The following is a 16,489-nucleotide window of genomic DNA, read 5'->3' on the forward strand; positions in this document are numbered from 1 at the left end:
CCACCACGCACACACGCCGGCCCGCGGGTGCTCAGTCACTGCGGCCCCTTGGGGTGACCGAGAGGCCTTGGGCCCCGCAGACGTAGACGAAGAGAAAAAGTGAAAGGGCCACAGCCACGCCTCAGGGCCACCCCAGGAATGTGGCCAAGGGCCCGTCAGAGCTCCGTTCCCGCGTCCTCAGGCGTTGTGCGTAGATGATGATGGTTAAACTCTCCGCATTTTGATTTCTAAAGGCGGCTTACTTTTTGAAATGGGGCTTTGTTCTGCTTTCTTGGGGCCTGGTTGGGACTCCCAGTCCTCTGGCAACACTGCTGAGGGACTCGCTTCACTGCCGTGGAGACGCTCTGTGTGCCTCCTGACCTCTGAGCGCCCGATGGCCGGCTTTGGTTCTCGAGGGGGGAAATAGATTATAATTTGGCATCAGTCCTGGAATATCACACAGGCAGATGGGGGGTCTCTGGGAGGGGGAGCAGGAGCGCGGGAGCCTTCGGTGACGCAGGCTGTCGCTCCCCATCCTCTGGAGGGCGAGGGGCCGAGGCGCCGCCAGCCTGACCCATAGACCTGGTGCGGACGGAGCAGGAGCCCAGAGCTTCCCGCGTCTGCGGAAGGTGCTCCACCCGCGCGCTGCTCCGTCCCCTTCCCCTGCTGCCATCACGTAACATTTAGAGACTCATCATCCTGCCGTTTCTCTGATGGTTCAAGTAAACGGCAAAGACTTTTTACTGGACCCCAGAGTCTCTTCGGAAGGGATGAAAAAACCCACTCTGATCTTGCGAATGCCGGTGGTTCAGCTTTTTGGTAAATAATTCAGTCCTCCCCACTTGTACACGTTTAGTTTTTGCAGTTGTTTTGTTGTGCATCACGGTCATCCGGGAGCAGCCTTCCCGGTGCCCGGCTGCGGGGGAGGCTCACGGCTAGAACTTGCCCGGGGCCCCCGTTGCTCACGGGCCCCGGTGCCTGCTCCGCGAGCCTCACTTTGCAGCCTCGGATGTTACCGTCTCGGGAAACAGTTGTGCTCTAGATGCCGCCATGCGCTTTGTAAACTGTACGTTTTTCATGCCAGCATCTCCTTTGAAAGGGGGACGTGCACTAAAATGGACCCTCATTGCTCCTCACAGGCCTACTGGAAGGTCTCAGAAGATAAAAAAGCCAAATGCGCGGAGAAGGGGAAGTCAAAACAGGTAACTTCTTCGGCAGACTTCAAAGGCCGCCCAGTTTCTTAGTTGCTTTGTACTCCCGCGTGCCCCGGCTTGCTCAGCGCCGCCTGGGCGGTGGCCCAGCCCTCAGAATTCTAGCAGTCACGTCCTCCTGACTACCCCTGCAGGTGACCCCTCTGTGCCCAGCTGGTGAGCTTGGGGCTCTCAAAGCAGGTGCCAAACGCAGCTTTTGCAAATTACTTTAAAGTTTATCTGAACTGAATTTATTCGGAGGGCCTAAAACTTTGACTACGGAAAGCAGTGCCTGGTGCCTGTTGGCTGAAGGTGTGGCGTGCAGGGTTCGTGCCACCCCTGCACCCCAGCAGCCTGGCGGGGGGTGCAGGGGTCCTGGATTTGGGGCAGCACCTCTCCCTTGAGAGTCTGCTCCTTCTCCAGGAGATGCGGGGCACCTGGACCTGGTGCCCGTCTGGGAGCCCTGGGCTGAGGGTCTGTCTCCGTCCCGAGCTCGGGTTACCCCTCACCCACTGGGCCTCCCTGCATCTAACTGGTGCTGGGCCAGTGTCGGAGTCTTAGAATTTAAGACCCTGTCTTGGCAGTTGGTGTAGACAGCTGAGTTGTAAATCGTAGTAGTTACCAGTTAATTTCAAAACAGTTAAATTTTTTTTTAAAAACCAAAATGAAGAGAATTTTGGCTAAATTATTTTCAGCAAAATGCTCAATACTTTCACTTAAAGTCACTAAATTCAAGTTAGTGTGAGAAACGAGGGAACATGCAGGCCTTGCAGTGTAGGAGGCGCTGCAGGGAGTGGCCCTGGAGCTAAATTAGGACGAGCGCTCTGGCCGCCCCGCGTGGGGGCCGGGCGGCGGTCAGGGCCCCTCCCAGTTCTTTTTGGGGAGGATGAGTGACTTCCAGCCAGTTTAAAGAACAATCATGGCAAAAAGAAAACAAACAAAAACAAAAACACTCTTCTGAGCAGGGATAATTTCAGATACTGGCTCGTATAATCCAAGGGCATTTCAGCCTGAAATAGTGGGTTCCTCGGCGGCATTCTGAGGCGGACCCCTCATTAGTCCAGCCTCGGCCCTGAGCTGGGCGGGCGAGACACACCCCTCTCCTGACAAGCACGGTTTCCAGTTGCACGCATTGGGGCGTGGAGGCTGGGGCCCCCCAAGGAGGGGAAACCGGAGGGAATTCCGCACAGCGCACTTCCCCGTGGGCCTGCCAGCCCCGTGCACGTGTGCTCAGTGAGAGCGAACATGGCTTCTCCCATGGTGGGTGTCCAGCGAGGTTCGAGGTCAGCTTCCATTGCTGTTTCGGCTGGCACATCTTTGCGGAGTGCAAATTAGTGCCTGAAGTGAAGTCCACTTGGCACCTGACAGCGGCCTGTGGGTGCTGCGGAGACAAAAGCCCTCAGGCTGCTGCAGATTTAGGTTTGTCCAGGGATGGGGCCGGATCTCAGTGAGTCTGCTCCCCTTACGCTGGACAGGGCCGGGCCGGGCCGGTGCGTGAGGACATGCAGCAGTGAACACGTCGTCAGGGGTCTGTCGTTGGTGAGCTGTGAGGACATCTGGTTGACCCGTGCGTTTCCTTCCCTTGTAGACAGAATGCCTGAACTACATCCGCGTGCTGCAGCCGCTGAGTGCCAACGCCCTTTACGTGTGCGGGACCAACGCGTTCCAGCCGGCCTGCGACCACCTGGTAAGGCTGCGGCATGTCCCTGGCCAGCAGTTAGAGCCGAGCAGGGCGGGGGGCAGCGCCTGGTGATCCCCACTCTGCAGAGCCGGGGGGTTTCCTTCCTGCAGCTGTGTGGGGGTGGGGGCAGCTCCGAAGGCCCCATCCTCTCCCAGCCTCCTCTCAGCCTGCGTCCTCTCTGCATGGCTGAGGGTGTGGCCGGGGCAGGACCCACGGTGCAAAGCTGGCAGCGGGGCACCTCCTGGGAGGGGCGTTGTTGACAGAGAAGCACAGCGAGCCGGGACCCAGCGTCCTGCCTGTTTCTCTTTGTCACATTCTACACTGTTTGAGGAGCCCTGGCTATGTGCTGGGTCCTGGCCAAGTGGGGAAGCCAGGACCTCTGCTCCTAGGTCCATCCCCTGTTCTTGGCTCATGTACGTTGTGGGCTGAATGTCTGTGACCCCCCCCCCCCAAATCCATATGTTGAAGCCGGAATTCCCTGATAAGTGAAGTTAAACGAGATCATAAGGGTGGAGTCCCGATCCGATGGGATGATGGCCTTACAAGAAGAGGAAGAGACATCTCTCTATCTCTGACCACGTGAGGATGCGGCAAGAAGGCCGCTGTCTGCCAGCCAGGAAGGGGCTCCTCGCCAGGAGCTAACCATGCTGGCACCCTGATCCCTGGCGTCCTGCCCCCAGAACCAAGAGGAGTGAATGTGTGTCCCCATCCCACGTGTGGTCTTCAGAGCAGCCTGGGCCCGCTGTCCCCAGGACAGCATGTCTACCCCTCTGGTCCTGGGGCGCTGCCATCCGGTGCTGGCTGCTGGGGTGTGAGTTGCCCCCGATGCCCCTTCTGGAATTCGCTCCTCCAAGGGCGAGTCAGTGTGCTGGGGCTTAGAAGCAGGGCCTCGCCCCTCCCTCACCCGCGTCACGTCCCCGACTCGCCCCGAGCCTGTTCGGTTGCCTTCCGCTGTGTCAGGGTCCTGGGGAGAGGGCCCCCGCCCTCACCCCGCCCTCCCGCCACTGCTGACTCACCTGCCGACTGTGAGCCGGAAGGAGCGAGGGCGTTAGCGGGCAGTGTCTCTCCTGGAGGTAATCTTCATCCCCAGAGGATCTGATGAGCCATTTGTAACGACCATAGAGGGGGAGGAGGAGTGTTTTAAATGCACATGAGGGTTGAAAATGAGGCCCACCTTCTACCCTGACTTAGCACCCGTCACACGTGAAGTATGCCGGCGCGGAGGGCTTACTTTGCTAAAACCCTGAATCAGTTGGAACTTTAAAATATTTTCCAAGCCTGAGTCAGAGGTAAAGGATAGGACAAGGTGTGGGCGAAGTAAGGATCTGCCTAGAAAGCCTGGTATTCACACGGACCCCTGGGGAGGGGTCCGCACGTGGCCTGGGTCTGCCGGGCCGTCTGTGTCCACAGACCCCGCGGCCGAGGTTGGTGTCGGGGTGGGGGGTGCTCCGAGACGCCGAGACCTGCGGTCCTCAGTGACGGACTGCGTGTTAGTCATATTAGAAACATTTTGTACGTGAAAGGATTTCCTGGCTAAACTCTAGTTAGTCAGAATCTTAGGGTGTGGAATTTAAACTTCAGTTCCATAGACACGTTGTTGAAGTCGGGGAATCGTATGTTCCATTTCAAGCTAGACCTGTATTTTTTTCCCAATATTTAAAAAATTTTTCAAGCCGACAGCACAGTTGGTCCTGCCCGCGTGTCCCAAGCACCTGGACCGCACAGTGGGGAGCGTGCACGTGCGGGCGTGCTTGGCTGTGGCCCGTCACCCCTGAATGTTGTCACATGCCCGAGAGTAATGACATTTTCCTGCATCATGCCAAGTCTGTCGTCACATCTAAGACTTAGGAATTCCCCGGTGTCACCTCACCTTCAGCCCTCACGCAGATTTCCCCAAACATTCCCTGGGAACTCGGCCTGCGAGTCGTGCCAAGTGAGTGCCCTGGCAGCCCCAGTTCACTCCTGGTGACCGAAGCCTGCTAGAAACGTGGCCGCGGCTTTCCCCGTGCGTCTGGGCCCTCTCTGCCCTGTGGCTGTGACACTTTTCCCTGCCTCCCTCAGGCAGGCAGACAGACAGACAGACAGACAGACAGTGAGGCGGCTCGTCCACCCTCGCAGGCAGGCTGTCCCCCTTCTGGAGCTTCTCCAGGCTGCTGGGTGGAAAATCGCCTCCCGCGCCCGTTTTCGCGTGCTTGCTGCGTTTCCGGTAGCTCGGAGCACCCTTTCCTGTCTGCGCTGCCCCGTGGGTTTCTTCTTTCTCTCCCTCGCTGTGTTTTGACCATTTTCCTCCTGGAGGCCTTCTTACCTCATCTGAACAAGCTTGTGACACGTTCGGGGTGGAGACGCCGCGTTTTGCAGGCTTTCCCCCCACGTGGTCACTGTTGCTGGCCTCTGTCTCATTCTTTCTGTCGACAGGAGCCGTCCGGTCCTTCACGTGTTGGCTCTGTCCGTTGTCTCTCTCCCCGACTTGATCCGGGCTCTCTCGCTAGGTGACGAGATTGTCCTAAGACTGAAATCTCTGTTCACGCAGCACGGTCCCATTGTTAATCTTCAAGTCACTGATCCATCTGCAGTGGGTTTTGGTGGCAGAATGAGGGGGCGGTCCTGCTCCTTCTTCCTGTCATCTGTTCGTTGGCTGGCCGGGTCCTGCGCTGCCACGAGGGCCATCTCTGTGGACGTCAGGATCCTGCACGTGGCCTCTGCTCATTCCAGAGCACGTCCTGTGTTTGGGTTTCCCTGGCTGCTCGACGGCCCTCGAGCCATCAGCACCGCTGTGCTTGTGTTACAGAGGAGCAAACCGAGGCTGTAGAATCTCAAGGAGCTCTCAAGGGTGTCAGAGCAAGCACGCCGAGACGCCGGCGTCCAGACCGGGACTCGGGGGCTGGCCACACATGCGCTCTCCCCTCCGTCCCCCCAGAAGAGCGAGTCTGTAATTAAACGGTCCAACAAAGACGACGCTATGACTGCAGAAACGCAGACACGTTGTGATCCTGTTTCTTCTCGTTCCATTATAGAGCTTAACATCCTTTCAGTTTCTGGGGAAAAATGAAGATGGCAAAGGAAGGTGTCCCTTCGACCCCGCGCAGAGCTACACGTCTGTCATGGTTGGTGAGTTTCCGGCTCTCAGCTCTGCTGGACCCTGGGTCCCCCCTGCTTCGCTCCCATGTTCACAGTCCTCACGAGAGGTACAGGTGCCTCTCCGCGGGCCCCCTGATAGCAGCTTTTGAGTTCACTGTTCGGTTGGATAACTAGCCGCCACCACGGTCCACAAGGTAGAACCGTGGGGAGAGAAGATTTTACATCCTTTGTTTGTGCAAATCGTCTGGCGTGGTCGGTCACTCCGAGTCGGTGCCCCCGCTCGAGGAGAGTTGGTGCCTGAGCCCGGCCTGCCTGGGAGTGGTCCTTGTACGCCCGAGGCGGACCGGCCAAGCCCTGTGTGCGGCCTCCGGTGTATTTGCTGATTCGCTGGAGGCAGGATCTCCTTGCTTGGCTTAGTTGCTGCCCGTAAGGCCCATGCAGTACAGTTTACCATGGAGCATAAGATGCCCCGTGTCACAGAAACGAAACAGAAGCACGTGGCCAGCGGCAGGGCGGGGGGCTGTCTGGGTCCTGGGAGGACTGCTGTGAGGCCGGCAAGGGGAACGTGGCGCTGAGCGTCTGTCCCCTTTTCCCTCTCCTCCTGGGCCGCTGAAGACGGAGAGCTTTATTCCGGGACGTCGTACAACTTTTTGGGAAGCGAACCCATCATCTCCCGAAATTCTTCCCACAGCCCTCTGAGGACAGAGTACGCGATACCCTGGCTGAACGGTAAGGAGCAGGCGGCGCCAGCCAAGGTGGCTTTCCGGCTGGGGTCGCTTCCCCGCCAGCAGGGCCCCGGCTCTGGCTGTCCCTTTCCTGGCTCCCAGCCCGCCCGCGTGTGCCCCCGCGCGGTGAGGGCGCTCCAGGCGCTGCTGGGGCCACACGGCCAGCAGCCAGGGCCCTCGCTGTTCTCTGCTCTGCTGAGGGGGTGCTGCCTTAAGTCTGCCTTTACCTCCCCTTGAGGATGGACCTGGGAGGCTCAGAGCGGCGAACCAGGCTCATCAGATCGGCACGCGATGTTACAACCTCACCTCTGAGCGTCGTGTGTCCACGTCAGGTTCACGGTGCAGGGGCTCTCAGCTGCTCCCACAGGACTGTTCTCATGGGTGCCAGCCAGGCAGAGCCAGAGCCTCGGGGCCCCTGGGTCTGGTGGTCAGGGATTTGTCCACTTCAGGCGTGTGCTGTTGGAACCGGCAGGTGCACATCTTCCAGCGGGTCCCCAGGGACGGCGGGATCTGGCTCCCTGGGGCCCCCAGTCCGCCTGCCTGTTGGGAGCCCCAGCTCAGTTCTCGGGGTGGCCCCGGAGGGTGTGCTTCAGAACCACCATCTCGGGCATCTCCTTAGGCCGAGGAGGACGTGCTGGGCACCGCCGCCCTTCCTGGGCCTGGAGTTAGTCTGGGGCGTGGCAGGGCCCCCCTCACGTCCTTTGTAGGGGGCGCCCGGGCCACTCTGTGGGCACAGGGACAACCAGAGTGCTCCCTGCAGAGCCCAGCTTCGTGTTTTCTGACGTCATCCGAGAGAGCCTGGACGACGGCGAGGACGACAGGGTCTACTTCTTCTTCACGGAGGTGTCTGTCGAATACGAGTTTGTCTTCAAGCTGCTGATCCCCCGGGTGGCGAGGGTGTGCAAGGTGAGTGCCCTCCCCCCCTTCTCCTTGGTTCCAGCCCTCGGTGACCTCGTGTCGTCTGGGCGCCACTGAAATGCCGGTGTGGACGGGCATCGGGTGCGGGCCTCCGTCCCCCCGGGAGCACCGGCACCTGTGTGTGGCGGTCAGATCTGCGCCGACCACACCTCCCTCCAACCTCCCCTGGTTTATAGGAAGTTAGTTTTCCTGTGCTGTTATTAGCCAGATTCTCCCAGAATTGGGATTTGCCGTTCCAGTGTGAAGACGGGGAGGAACGTGTTTCAGTGTGTCCAGAATAAAGAAGGACACTTCGATTTCACGTGTGTCTGGTCGCCCCAGTTTCACTGTTTCTCTCCAGATTTAAGTCACATCAGGGGTGTTGACAACTGTCTCTTGGTGGTCAGTTTCCTTAAAAGTGTTCTTGGAGAACCTGGCAGGTCCAGAGACCAGCAGGTCGCTCGGGGGCCGGTGGGAAGTGAGGGTCTGATCTCCCACGAGGAGCACCTTTTGGGGAGACCACACCTACGCAGTTGACCTGAGACAGACGGGGGCGCCCGTGCGCCCACCGGCCCCTGGTGCCGCAGGTCACTCACAGCCGGGCCTTGAGTCTGGAGAGGCACACGAGCCAAAGGCTGCAGCAGTGACCGTGTTCGAGGACAAGGGGCGTCTGCTGCAGGACACTGGGTGTGGGCAGTCGGGCGGCTCTGGCTGCGACTGGATGACGCCTCATCGGGGGAGTTACCTGCCGGCTCGGTTTTGTGCTTGGATCCGGGGTGCGAGCTGCTGTGGAAGACGCGCCGGGGATGCGGAGCGGTCTGCAGCCGGCTTGCCCATCCGGCCTCTGCTGCCTTTCGTTAAGAAGAGCTGTTCTGGGCCCGAGTGCGTCCCTTACCGCCCGCCCGCGGGGGGAGCCTGCCCTCCTCCTGCCACGCCCGTCTTTGGGTTTCAGGGGGACCAGGGCGGCTTGAGGACCTTACAGAAGAAGTGGACCTCCTTCCTGAAGGCCAGGCTCATCTGCTCCCGGCCGGAGAGCAACCTCGTCTTCAACGTGCTGCGGGACGTCTTCGTCCTCCGGGCCCCGGGCCTGAAGGAGCCCGTGTTCTACGGGGTCTTCACCCCGCAGCTGTGAGTGCCCGGGGCGGGCGGGGGCGGGGCTGTCTTCTCTGCATCCCCCCGACCCAGGGCAGTCACACCACCCCTCCCCCCCAGGAACAACGTGGGGCTGTCGGCCGTGTGTGCCTACAACCTGTCCACGGCCGAGGCGGTGTTCGCCAGCGGGAAGTACATGCAGAGTGCCACGGTGGAGCAGTCCCACACCAAGTGGGTGCGCTACAACGGGCCGGTGCCCACGCCGCAGCCCGGGGCGGTGAGCAGGCCGGGGCTGCAGGCGGCGGGGCGGGGCGGGGCGGGGCTGCGGGCGCGCTCCCCCTTCCCCTGGCCCTGCTCCTCGGCGTGCTGCGTGACAGCTGGTGCGACGTGCTCCCCGGAAAGGAAGGCCGTCCTGGCTGGCACGGGATTAGCATCGTGTGGGATGCACGTTGCGTAATGAAACCAGCTCTGTTTCATTTTCTGTTTCCTGCAAAAGAAACACACGATTTCTCAGCAAAGAGTTGAGCGATACTCTCCATTCATTAATGGGAGTCACATTTTCTTCTGAAAGTAGTGAATTGGGTTTCTAGGCCTGTGTGGCTGCCTCCTTGTGTTGTGTGACTGGTCAGCGAGGCCGGGTGGCGGCCCACAGGCAGGGCTGTGACCTGGGTGAGTGGTCTGGTGCTCAGAGCTCACCCCCGGGACGGTCCCCCTCCCTGGGCCCCCCACCCCTGCTGACCTGGCCCATAAACTTTCATGCATGTCATTAAGCAAAAGGTGTTCACTTGTGGCCGTGAATTTTGGTTTTTGCACACCAGGTGCTGGGTGGAGAAAAGATCCTTCATTCTCTTGACCTTTGTGCTCCTTGTATTTAGAATTGGACTGTTTCTAGTGAATTTTGCAGGCTTCTTTTCTAGGAGAGCTATCAAATGATAAATATTTATTTTTAATTTCAAAAGCTTGACACAATTTTTTCACTTACGAAGAGACGAAAATCATTACATATCATGAGACACAGCTGTGTTTTGTGGACGAAAAGATCGTTGCATTTCCCACGTGCTTTTTAACTGTGTCTTCAGATTCCTGGGGGAAGGTCACCTCAGTTTTTCCATGTTTTGAAGAAGCCCACTCTGGGGTCCCGAGCTTTGCACCTCGGGGAAGCCTCAGCTCTTGCTCGGAGCGTGTGCTGCGCGCCCGAGTGCGTGCGTGCTGACGGCTGGTCTGCCCCCTGCAGTGTATCAACCGGGAGGCGCGGGCGGCCAACCTCTCCAGCTCGCTCAACCTGCCAGACAAGACCCTGCAGTTTGTCAAAGATCACCCGCTCATGGACGACTCTGTGACCCCGGTAGACAACAGACCCCGGCTGGTCAAAACCGACGCGAACTACACACAGATCGTGGTGGACAGGACCCAGGCCCTGGACGGGACCGTCTACGATGTCATGTTTGTCAGCACAGGTGGGTCCCGTGCCCTGGGCGAGAACGTGGGTAGGTCCGGCGCATCTCTGCCGCGTGCTGCCAGCGTCTCCCTCCCCCAGGTGCCCAGGTGGTTTATTAGAGCGTGGGAGGATTTCTAAGAAGGTGGCTTCGGATCTCGGTGGCCATCAGACCACCGGGGGCACTGGTTAAGAGTGCGAGTCTTGGCCCAGATCTGGGAATTCAGGTCTGATGGGGCTGGGCTGGTGTAAAGGGAGGCCGGGTGGTGCCTGGGGAGGTGGCGGCAGAGCCAGCAGATACGCACGTCCCAGCTCCCCGCGTGCGTGGCTGAGTTCAAGGCCTGTCCTGACCTGCCGTGCGAGGCACGCCTTTCCTGGTCGCCCCTGGACTGACACAGGTGCTCCCGGAACAGGGATGGCGGCCAGGTGCTGCGGCCGCGGCGGCTCTGTCCAGACCCCGCCCTCCCGGCCTGGGGCTCCGGGGGGGGGGGGGGTGGCACCCCCGAGGCCCCTGGAGCCCAGGAAACACGCCCCATTTGTTCAGATGGCACGTTGACCGTGCTAACGAGGGAAGTCGGGGTCAACAAAGGGCTGTGCACTTTCCAGAAAAGAATGGGAGCAGCTTGTGCTGTTTGGGTTTCCAGTTGTTTATTTTGCTTTTCCTCTTCTGTTTCTGATGCAAAAACACCATCTGTTTCTAAGCCTCCTGTTGGGGGGAGGGAGTGAGGGGAGGAAGGGTGACCATTTGCCACTGACCGTCCTTTCCCCCTGGGGACTGACCTATAGCTTTGACCTTTGACCTCGCAGACCGGGGCGCCCTGCACAAAGCCATCAACCTTGAGAATGACGTCCACATCATCGAGGAGACACAGCTCTTCCAGGACTTCGAGCCGGTCCAGACCCTGCTGCTGTCCTCCAAGAAGGTAAAGTGACGGGCGGCTGGGTGGGTGGCCCTGTGTCTCAGCAGCCACAGGCTGGGCTGGGCCGGGCAGTCCCCGCCGTCTGTCTGGCCCAGATGAGCCGACCTTCAGGCTCTTACAGAAGGTCCTTCCATGAGCTGTGGGGCTTGGGGTGGAGGGACGGCAACTGTCCTAAAAGCTGACAGAGCCTCACTGAGCTGTCGGGACCAGCGCTGGGGGCGCGTCGGCACTGGCCTGTGAAAGCACTTCCTCGTGTCCGGGACTCGGTGAGGCCGAGCCCCCACCGGCCGGTGCGCCACCCGTGCACCGCCTCATCACTGCAGAAAACCGTCCTCTGAGTAACAGCAGGGCACTTCCTCCTACTCTAGGGCCGCAGGCTTTTCTCTACAGGACCAAGCGTGACTGTTCGAGGCCCCAGGGGCCGGGCTGTTGCAGCCTGGAGCAGCCACGGGCGGTCTGCAGGCCAGCGAGCCCCGTTACATTCCCGCAAAGCCTCACGCACGGGCGCCGAGCTTTGCAGTTCATGGAATTCTCACGTGTCACTGAATGTCATTCTTCTGACTTTCCTTCAACCATTTAAAAATGTGAACCCGTTTGTTAGCTGGTGGGCTATGCAGAGACAGCCAGCGGGCTGGGTTTGCCCTGCCGTCCACGGGCTGTCACCTGCCGTGTATCTGTAGTGGCCTTTGGGAAACATGCCACCCGGTTTACAGCTGGGATGGAGCAGTGACAGGCAGAGTGCGGGCCGGGCACCTGGGGGCTGGGTCCAAATCCGGGCTCGATGATGTGTGACCAGGAGCCTGGGCAGGCCAGTCCTGCCTCGGTCTCTACCCGTACAGTGATGGACAGCAGATGGGAGGGTCCCGGCCCTGCCCTGTAACTCCCCACGCTGCAGCCCCTGGGCTGTCAGTCAAGGACCTCCCTTATGCTTGTAGGGTCCCCCCGTGGGGACTTGAGTGTCCCTGGGCTGACGGGCTCTGGGGCCTGGCAGTCCCGGGGAAGCTCGGCCATGCGTCACGTTCTCCTGCGCTGCAGGCCCCCCACTGCTCAGTCTCCCCACCTGCACCCCATTTGAAAAGCTTTGCTCGGGGGCACCAGGCCAGGCTGTCCCTGCTTCGTGTGGTGTCACCCTGTTGCTGGAAATTTCCCAGTTTGACCCGTGACACTCCGGGCCTTCCTCTCTTCATGTTGGAAAGCATCCTCGCTGCCCTGGCTCCACCCGGCTTGTGGGGCCCAGGCGCACGGCTCCCTCAGCCCTGGGCCGCGGGCAGCAGGTGGGCGCCCCTGGTAGCCAGGCGGGAATGAAGAGAAAAAAGGCGACTCTTCAGTCGCCACGTGTTGGCAAACATCGCACATGGATCTTTCATCGTGAGCTTGAAGAGATGGCTCTGGTTTTAGACGCCTGTCATAGGGCCACCTCCCCCCTTGGCCACTGCACGGCGAGCTCCCTCCTTCCCATTCTGAGAGGGAGGGAGGACGAGGTAAACGGAGTTAGGCTACCAGATGTGGCATCCATGCCTCTCGGGGGGGGGGGTGCTTCGGCCCCCCTTTCTGGGGACCCACCCACCCCACGTCCTTGTTGAGACAAGGACACCCAGAAGACCGTCCGCCTGCTGGCAGGTCCCCCAGGTGCCTCAGCCAGGCTGGGACGAGGACCCTTGAGGCCTCCAAATGTACACATACTCATCAGAACTGAGGCCGGATCCCGAGCTCTGGCGGACGTGCGGTGAGAACAGGGCCCTGCTCTGCGCCACAGTGCAGGTCACGGACCAGTGCCCTACCCTGAACCCGCGTCCAGGGCCCAGGGCATGTGGGCTCTCATCCCGTTGGAGGATGGGGGGAGGAAGAAGGAGGGCAGGATCTCCTGGGGGCGTCTTACAGGTCAGCCCTGTGCTCCCCACTCTGCGGTCAGGATGTGGTCACGTGGCTGGGGGAAGCCTGGCGCCCGGGGAATGAATGGCCTGTCCCTGCAGGAGTCCCCACTGCACTGGGGCATGCTCAGCTACCTGGGACACATGGGAGTTCATCGCGCACCCACGGGGCCCCTCGCCTTCTCCTGGGCTGCTGGCCATGCTGCCGGGGCAGCAGGAAGCGGCTGTTCCGGGTAAAAGGCCCCCCTGCCCCTTGTCCCCACCCGCAGGCTCTTCGGTCCATCGTGCCTGAGCCTCACTGTGGAAGGCTGGTGGGCAGCTTTGGGCAGCACAGAGCCCCCTGCAGCCAGAAAGGGGGACTGCCCCTTGTCACTACCTCCTGTTCCCTAACAAGTGACTTTGTTTTTTGGGGGTTTTTTGTGTGGTAAATACGCATCAGATAAATTTTGCCGTTTTGGTTGTTTCGTGTGTACAGTTCAGCAGCGCCAAGTGCATTCACACCTTGCAGCCATCATCCCCGTCCACCTCCAGAGCTTTTTCATCCTTCCAAACTGAAGCCCTGTCCCCGTTGAACACTGACTCCCCCTTCTTCCCGTTCCCCAGCCCCGTTCTGCTTTCCATCTCTGGGTGTTTGACTAAGAACCTCACTTCAGTGGAATCCTACAGCGTTTGTCCTTTTGTGACTGGCTTGTTTCCTCTGGCATATTGTCCTAAAGGTTTATCCATGCCATTGCAATTGATGGGATTTCTTTCCTTTTCGGGGCTGAGTAATATTCCATCGTGTGCACACACCGCATCTTGTTTACTCACCCACTGAGGGATGCTTGGGTTGCCTCCACCCCTGGGCTGTTGTGACTAGTGCCGTGTGACGTCTCTGTGTGTACATGGCAGGTGTGCCCTGGGCCACGGAGCCAGATGCGTCTGCTGTCCCCAAGGACACTCTTGGATGGTGAGGGGCAGCCTGTGCAGCAAAGGGGAGGGAAGAGTTGCTTCGGCAGGTGCTCCTCCAGCTCCAGCCACATCCCCCCACGATCATGTGCCTGTGTGTGCAGGGACGGAGACGAGACAGTGTGGGCCCAGGGCTCCAGCAGGGCACGTAGTCAGCTGGAGGGCGGAGACACACGTGGGGCCCACGGGGAGAGGGCTGGGGAACATGCGTTCCCAGCAGATCTCTCATGGCGCCCGGCCAGGTGGTTTTCTCTCATAAGAGTTGGGATGATGGTGCAGAGAGTCCAGCGTGCACCTGCCAACCCAAGGAGGTCCGCTGGCACCGCACCCCCAATCCCCTCCAGGCCCCAGAACCCATGTCCCACCACCTGCCTTCAGGCTCCAGGGCCCCATGCGGCCTCCGGCTCCTCTCCTCAGTCCCCTCCAGCCCGCACGGCTACCCGTCCGCCCTCGTCTGGGTGGCTGTGACACTCAGGACAGAACGGGTCATGTTCTGCGGACACCCTTCAGTTTGGGTGCCTCTAGTGTTGTGTTTAGGTTGGGGGTGAGCGTTTGGGGAGATGACCACTGTCTCAGGGACGTGGCCTCAACGTGACTTCTCAGAGTTACTGATTTCTTTTTCTGCGCTGTCCCCATGCCCTGTGTTCCCCAGGGGATGGGGAGCTAAGCCCCAGCTCCTGGAGGGGGCGGCTGAAGAGTCTGGGGGCCACGTTCAGCCCCTACTGTCGCCACCACTAATTTGTGGGCGACGTTGAGGCTCCACAGACACCCGGCCCCACGCCCGCTGACTCGTCACGTCTGCCCGTGGCCTGGCCCACAGCGGGCACTGCTGTGGGATCCAAGCAGCTTTCCCGTCCCCTTCCCTCCCCCGTCCGCGGGAGTCGGCAGGGCGCCGTCGGCTCTGCTTCATGGGGGCTTGGCCCGCCCTGCTGGGTGCAGGAGCCGGGCTGCGCCGGCTGCGGGGCGGGGGCGGGAGCCGGGCTGGGGAGGGCCTCCTCCCCGGGGGAGGTGCCCGTGGGCTCCCCTGGCAGCCCGGGCCCCCTGGTGGGCTCTGCGTGAGTGTCCGGGCCCGCGCTAGGGTTCCTCCGGGAGCCCCGCTGGCCTGTCACCCTGGGAGGTGCTCCCTCACCTCTGTGAGCCACATAATCCTGGCTGTGACCTGGGACATCATCCCTCCTGTGTGAATATGGGACTCGCGTGCCCTCATCTGCCCGGGCCTCTGCCGCCGTGGACAGGCCGGCCCTGGGCCTGGCTCTCAGCCGCTTGTCCATTCACTGCAGGGGCTGCCCTCCCTTGACTGTCCCTCCGCAGGGTGGGTCTGTGACCCCCGGGAAGGGAGGCATCACAGGCCAGGGGCTCTGGGGTAACAGCAAGGACTCTGAGTTCTAGCCGGACTCTGAAGTCGATTCAGAACGCGTCCTCCGGGGACAGAGGCTGCATCTCATCCGAGTGGAAAACACTGAGCTCTGTGTAGACTGGGGAGTCTCTTGACGTTAACCTGAAGGCCCATCTGGAACTTGAGTGAAACGGGCTCGCCAGCAGAGGAGACGGAAATCTCCTGGGGCCTGGGCTGCCCGCCCTGGCTGTGCCGCGGGCCTTGGCACGCTCCGTGGGGCCCTCGGTCCAGCCCTGCCTGCGTGTGCAGCCACCCGCCGGTGCCGTGGGCGCTGGCGGCGGTGGCCCGAGTGCCCGGAGTTCCAGAAGGATCCTGCTTTTTGCTCCCTGCTTGGAGCGTGGCTGTCCATCTCCCCAGCAGCATTCATCTCACGTAAACGTGGGCACGCCTCCCGCACCCCGGCCCCGCCGGGTTCAGACACGGGCACGGGCCTTCTGTGTACTGGTGCTCGCATGTGGCAGGCGCGAGGCGGGGTTCGCAGGTGGTGTCCTCTGGCCCTGGCCCGTGGTGCGGCCGGGAGTGCCAGGCTGGTGGGGGCCTCCCGTGCACCGCGGGCCTGAGCAGCCCCTGCCCGCGGAGGAGGAGCGCAGCGCCCTGCTGGTGGGTAGGGTGATGGGGGCACTTGGGCCAGGGAGGGCGGGACTCGCACCACGGCCCTGGGTGCCCTGAGTTAGCCTGTATCATTACAATGCTGTGGTTCAGATTAGTCTTGGATCCACCCGGGCCTCGCTCCACCTTCTCCTCCAGAACCTCGGGGGATGCTTCATCATCCCCCTCCGCCCCCGAGCTAGAGCAGCACCGGTCGCCCCGTCACGCTGGAGGCTACACCCCGTGCCCACCGTTCTCATCTGTTCCACACCCACAGGGCAGGAGGTTCATCTATGCCGGTTCCAACTCAGGCGTGGTGCAGGCCCCCGTGGCCTTCTGCGGACAGCACGGCACCTGCGAGGACTGCGTGCTGGCCCGGGACCCCTACTGCGCCTGGAGCCCGGCCGCGGCCGCCTGCGTCACCCTGCACCAGACCGACAGCCCCAGCAGGTACCGGCCCCGCCGCCCGTCCGTGCCCCCGTCCCCCGCCCCCCGCCGCGCAGTACACGCCTGCGGGTAACCTGCGCCCGGTTGTTTTGCAGGGAGTTGATTCAGGAAATGAGCGGAGACACGTCCGCTTGCCCCGGTAAGTAGCTCACCGCGCTGCGTTCCCTTCGGGACCGGCCGGGTCCCCTAACCATTTCACAGTGCTTCCGTGGTGTGGCATTTCGCCCATTTCATTTTCCTTT

The 16,489-nt window shown here is 61.0% G+C and overlaps 1 protein-coding gene across 12 annotated transcripts in view; it reads left to right on the forward strand.

Moving 5' to 3' along the window:
• Nucleotides 1-16,489, forward strand: part of SEMA4D (semaphorin 4D) — a 109,693-nt gene that overhangs the window by 78,417 nt on the left and 14,787 nt on the right. For all 12 annotated transcript variants that reach the window (XR_012503505.1, XM_074355820.1, XM_074355821.1 and 9 more), the window contains 11 exons: nucleotides 1,119-1,181; nucleotides 2,758-2,856; nucleotides 5,865-5,958; nucleotides 6,544-6,657; nucleotides 7,414-7,559; nucleotides 8,503-8,678; nucleotides 8,763-8,919; nucleotides 9,877-10,099; nucleotides 10,885-11,000; nucleotides 16,078-16,250; nucleotides 16,343-16,386. Coding sequence is in view for 11 of the 12 variants with exons in the window: in XM_074355820.1 (XP_074211921.1) it covers nucleotides 1,119-1,181; nucleotides 2,758-2,856; nucleotides 5,865-5,958; nucleotides 6,544-6,657; nucleotides 7,414-7,559; nucleotides 8,503-8,678; nucleotides 8,763-8,919; nucleotides 9,877-10,099; nucleotides 10,885-11,000; nucleotides 16,078-16,250; nucleotides 16,343-16,386 (1,405 nt within the window). In the remaining variant the exon portion in view is untranslated. The remainder of the gene's footprint in view (nucleotides 1-1,118; nucleotides 1,182-2,757; nucleotides 2,857-5,864; nucleotides 5,959-6,543; nucleotides 6,658-7,413; nucleotides 7,560-8,502; nucleotides 8,679-8,762; nucleotides 8,920-9,876; nucleotides 10,100-10,884; nucleotides 11,001-16,077; nucleotides 16,251-16,342; nucleotides 16,387-16,489) is intronic.

The sequence above is a fragment of the Camelus bactrianus genome, chromosome 31 (genome assembly GCF_048773025.1).
Source record: "Camelus bactrianus isolate YW-2024 breed Bactrian camel chromosome 31, ASM4877302v1, whole genome shotgun sequence".
NCBI lineage: Eukaryota > Metazoa > Chordata > Mammalia > Artiodactyla > Camelidae > Camelus > Camelus bactrianus.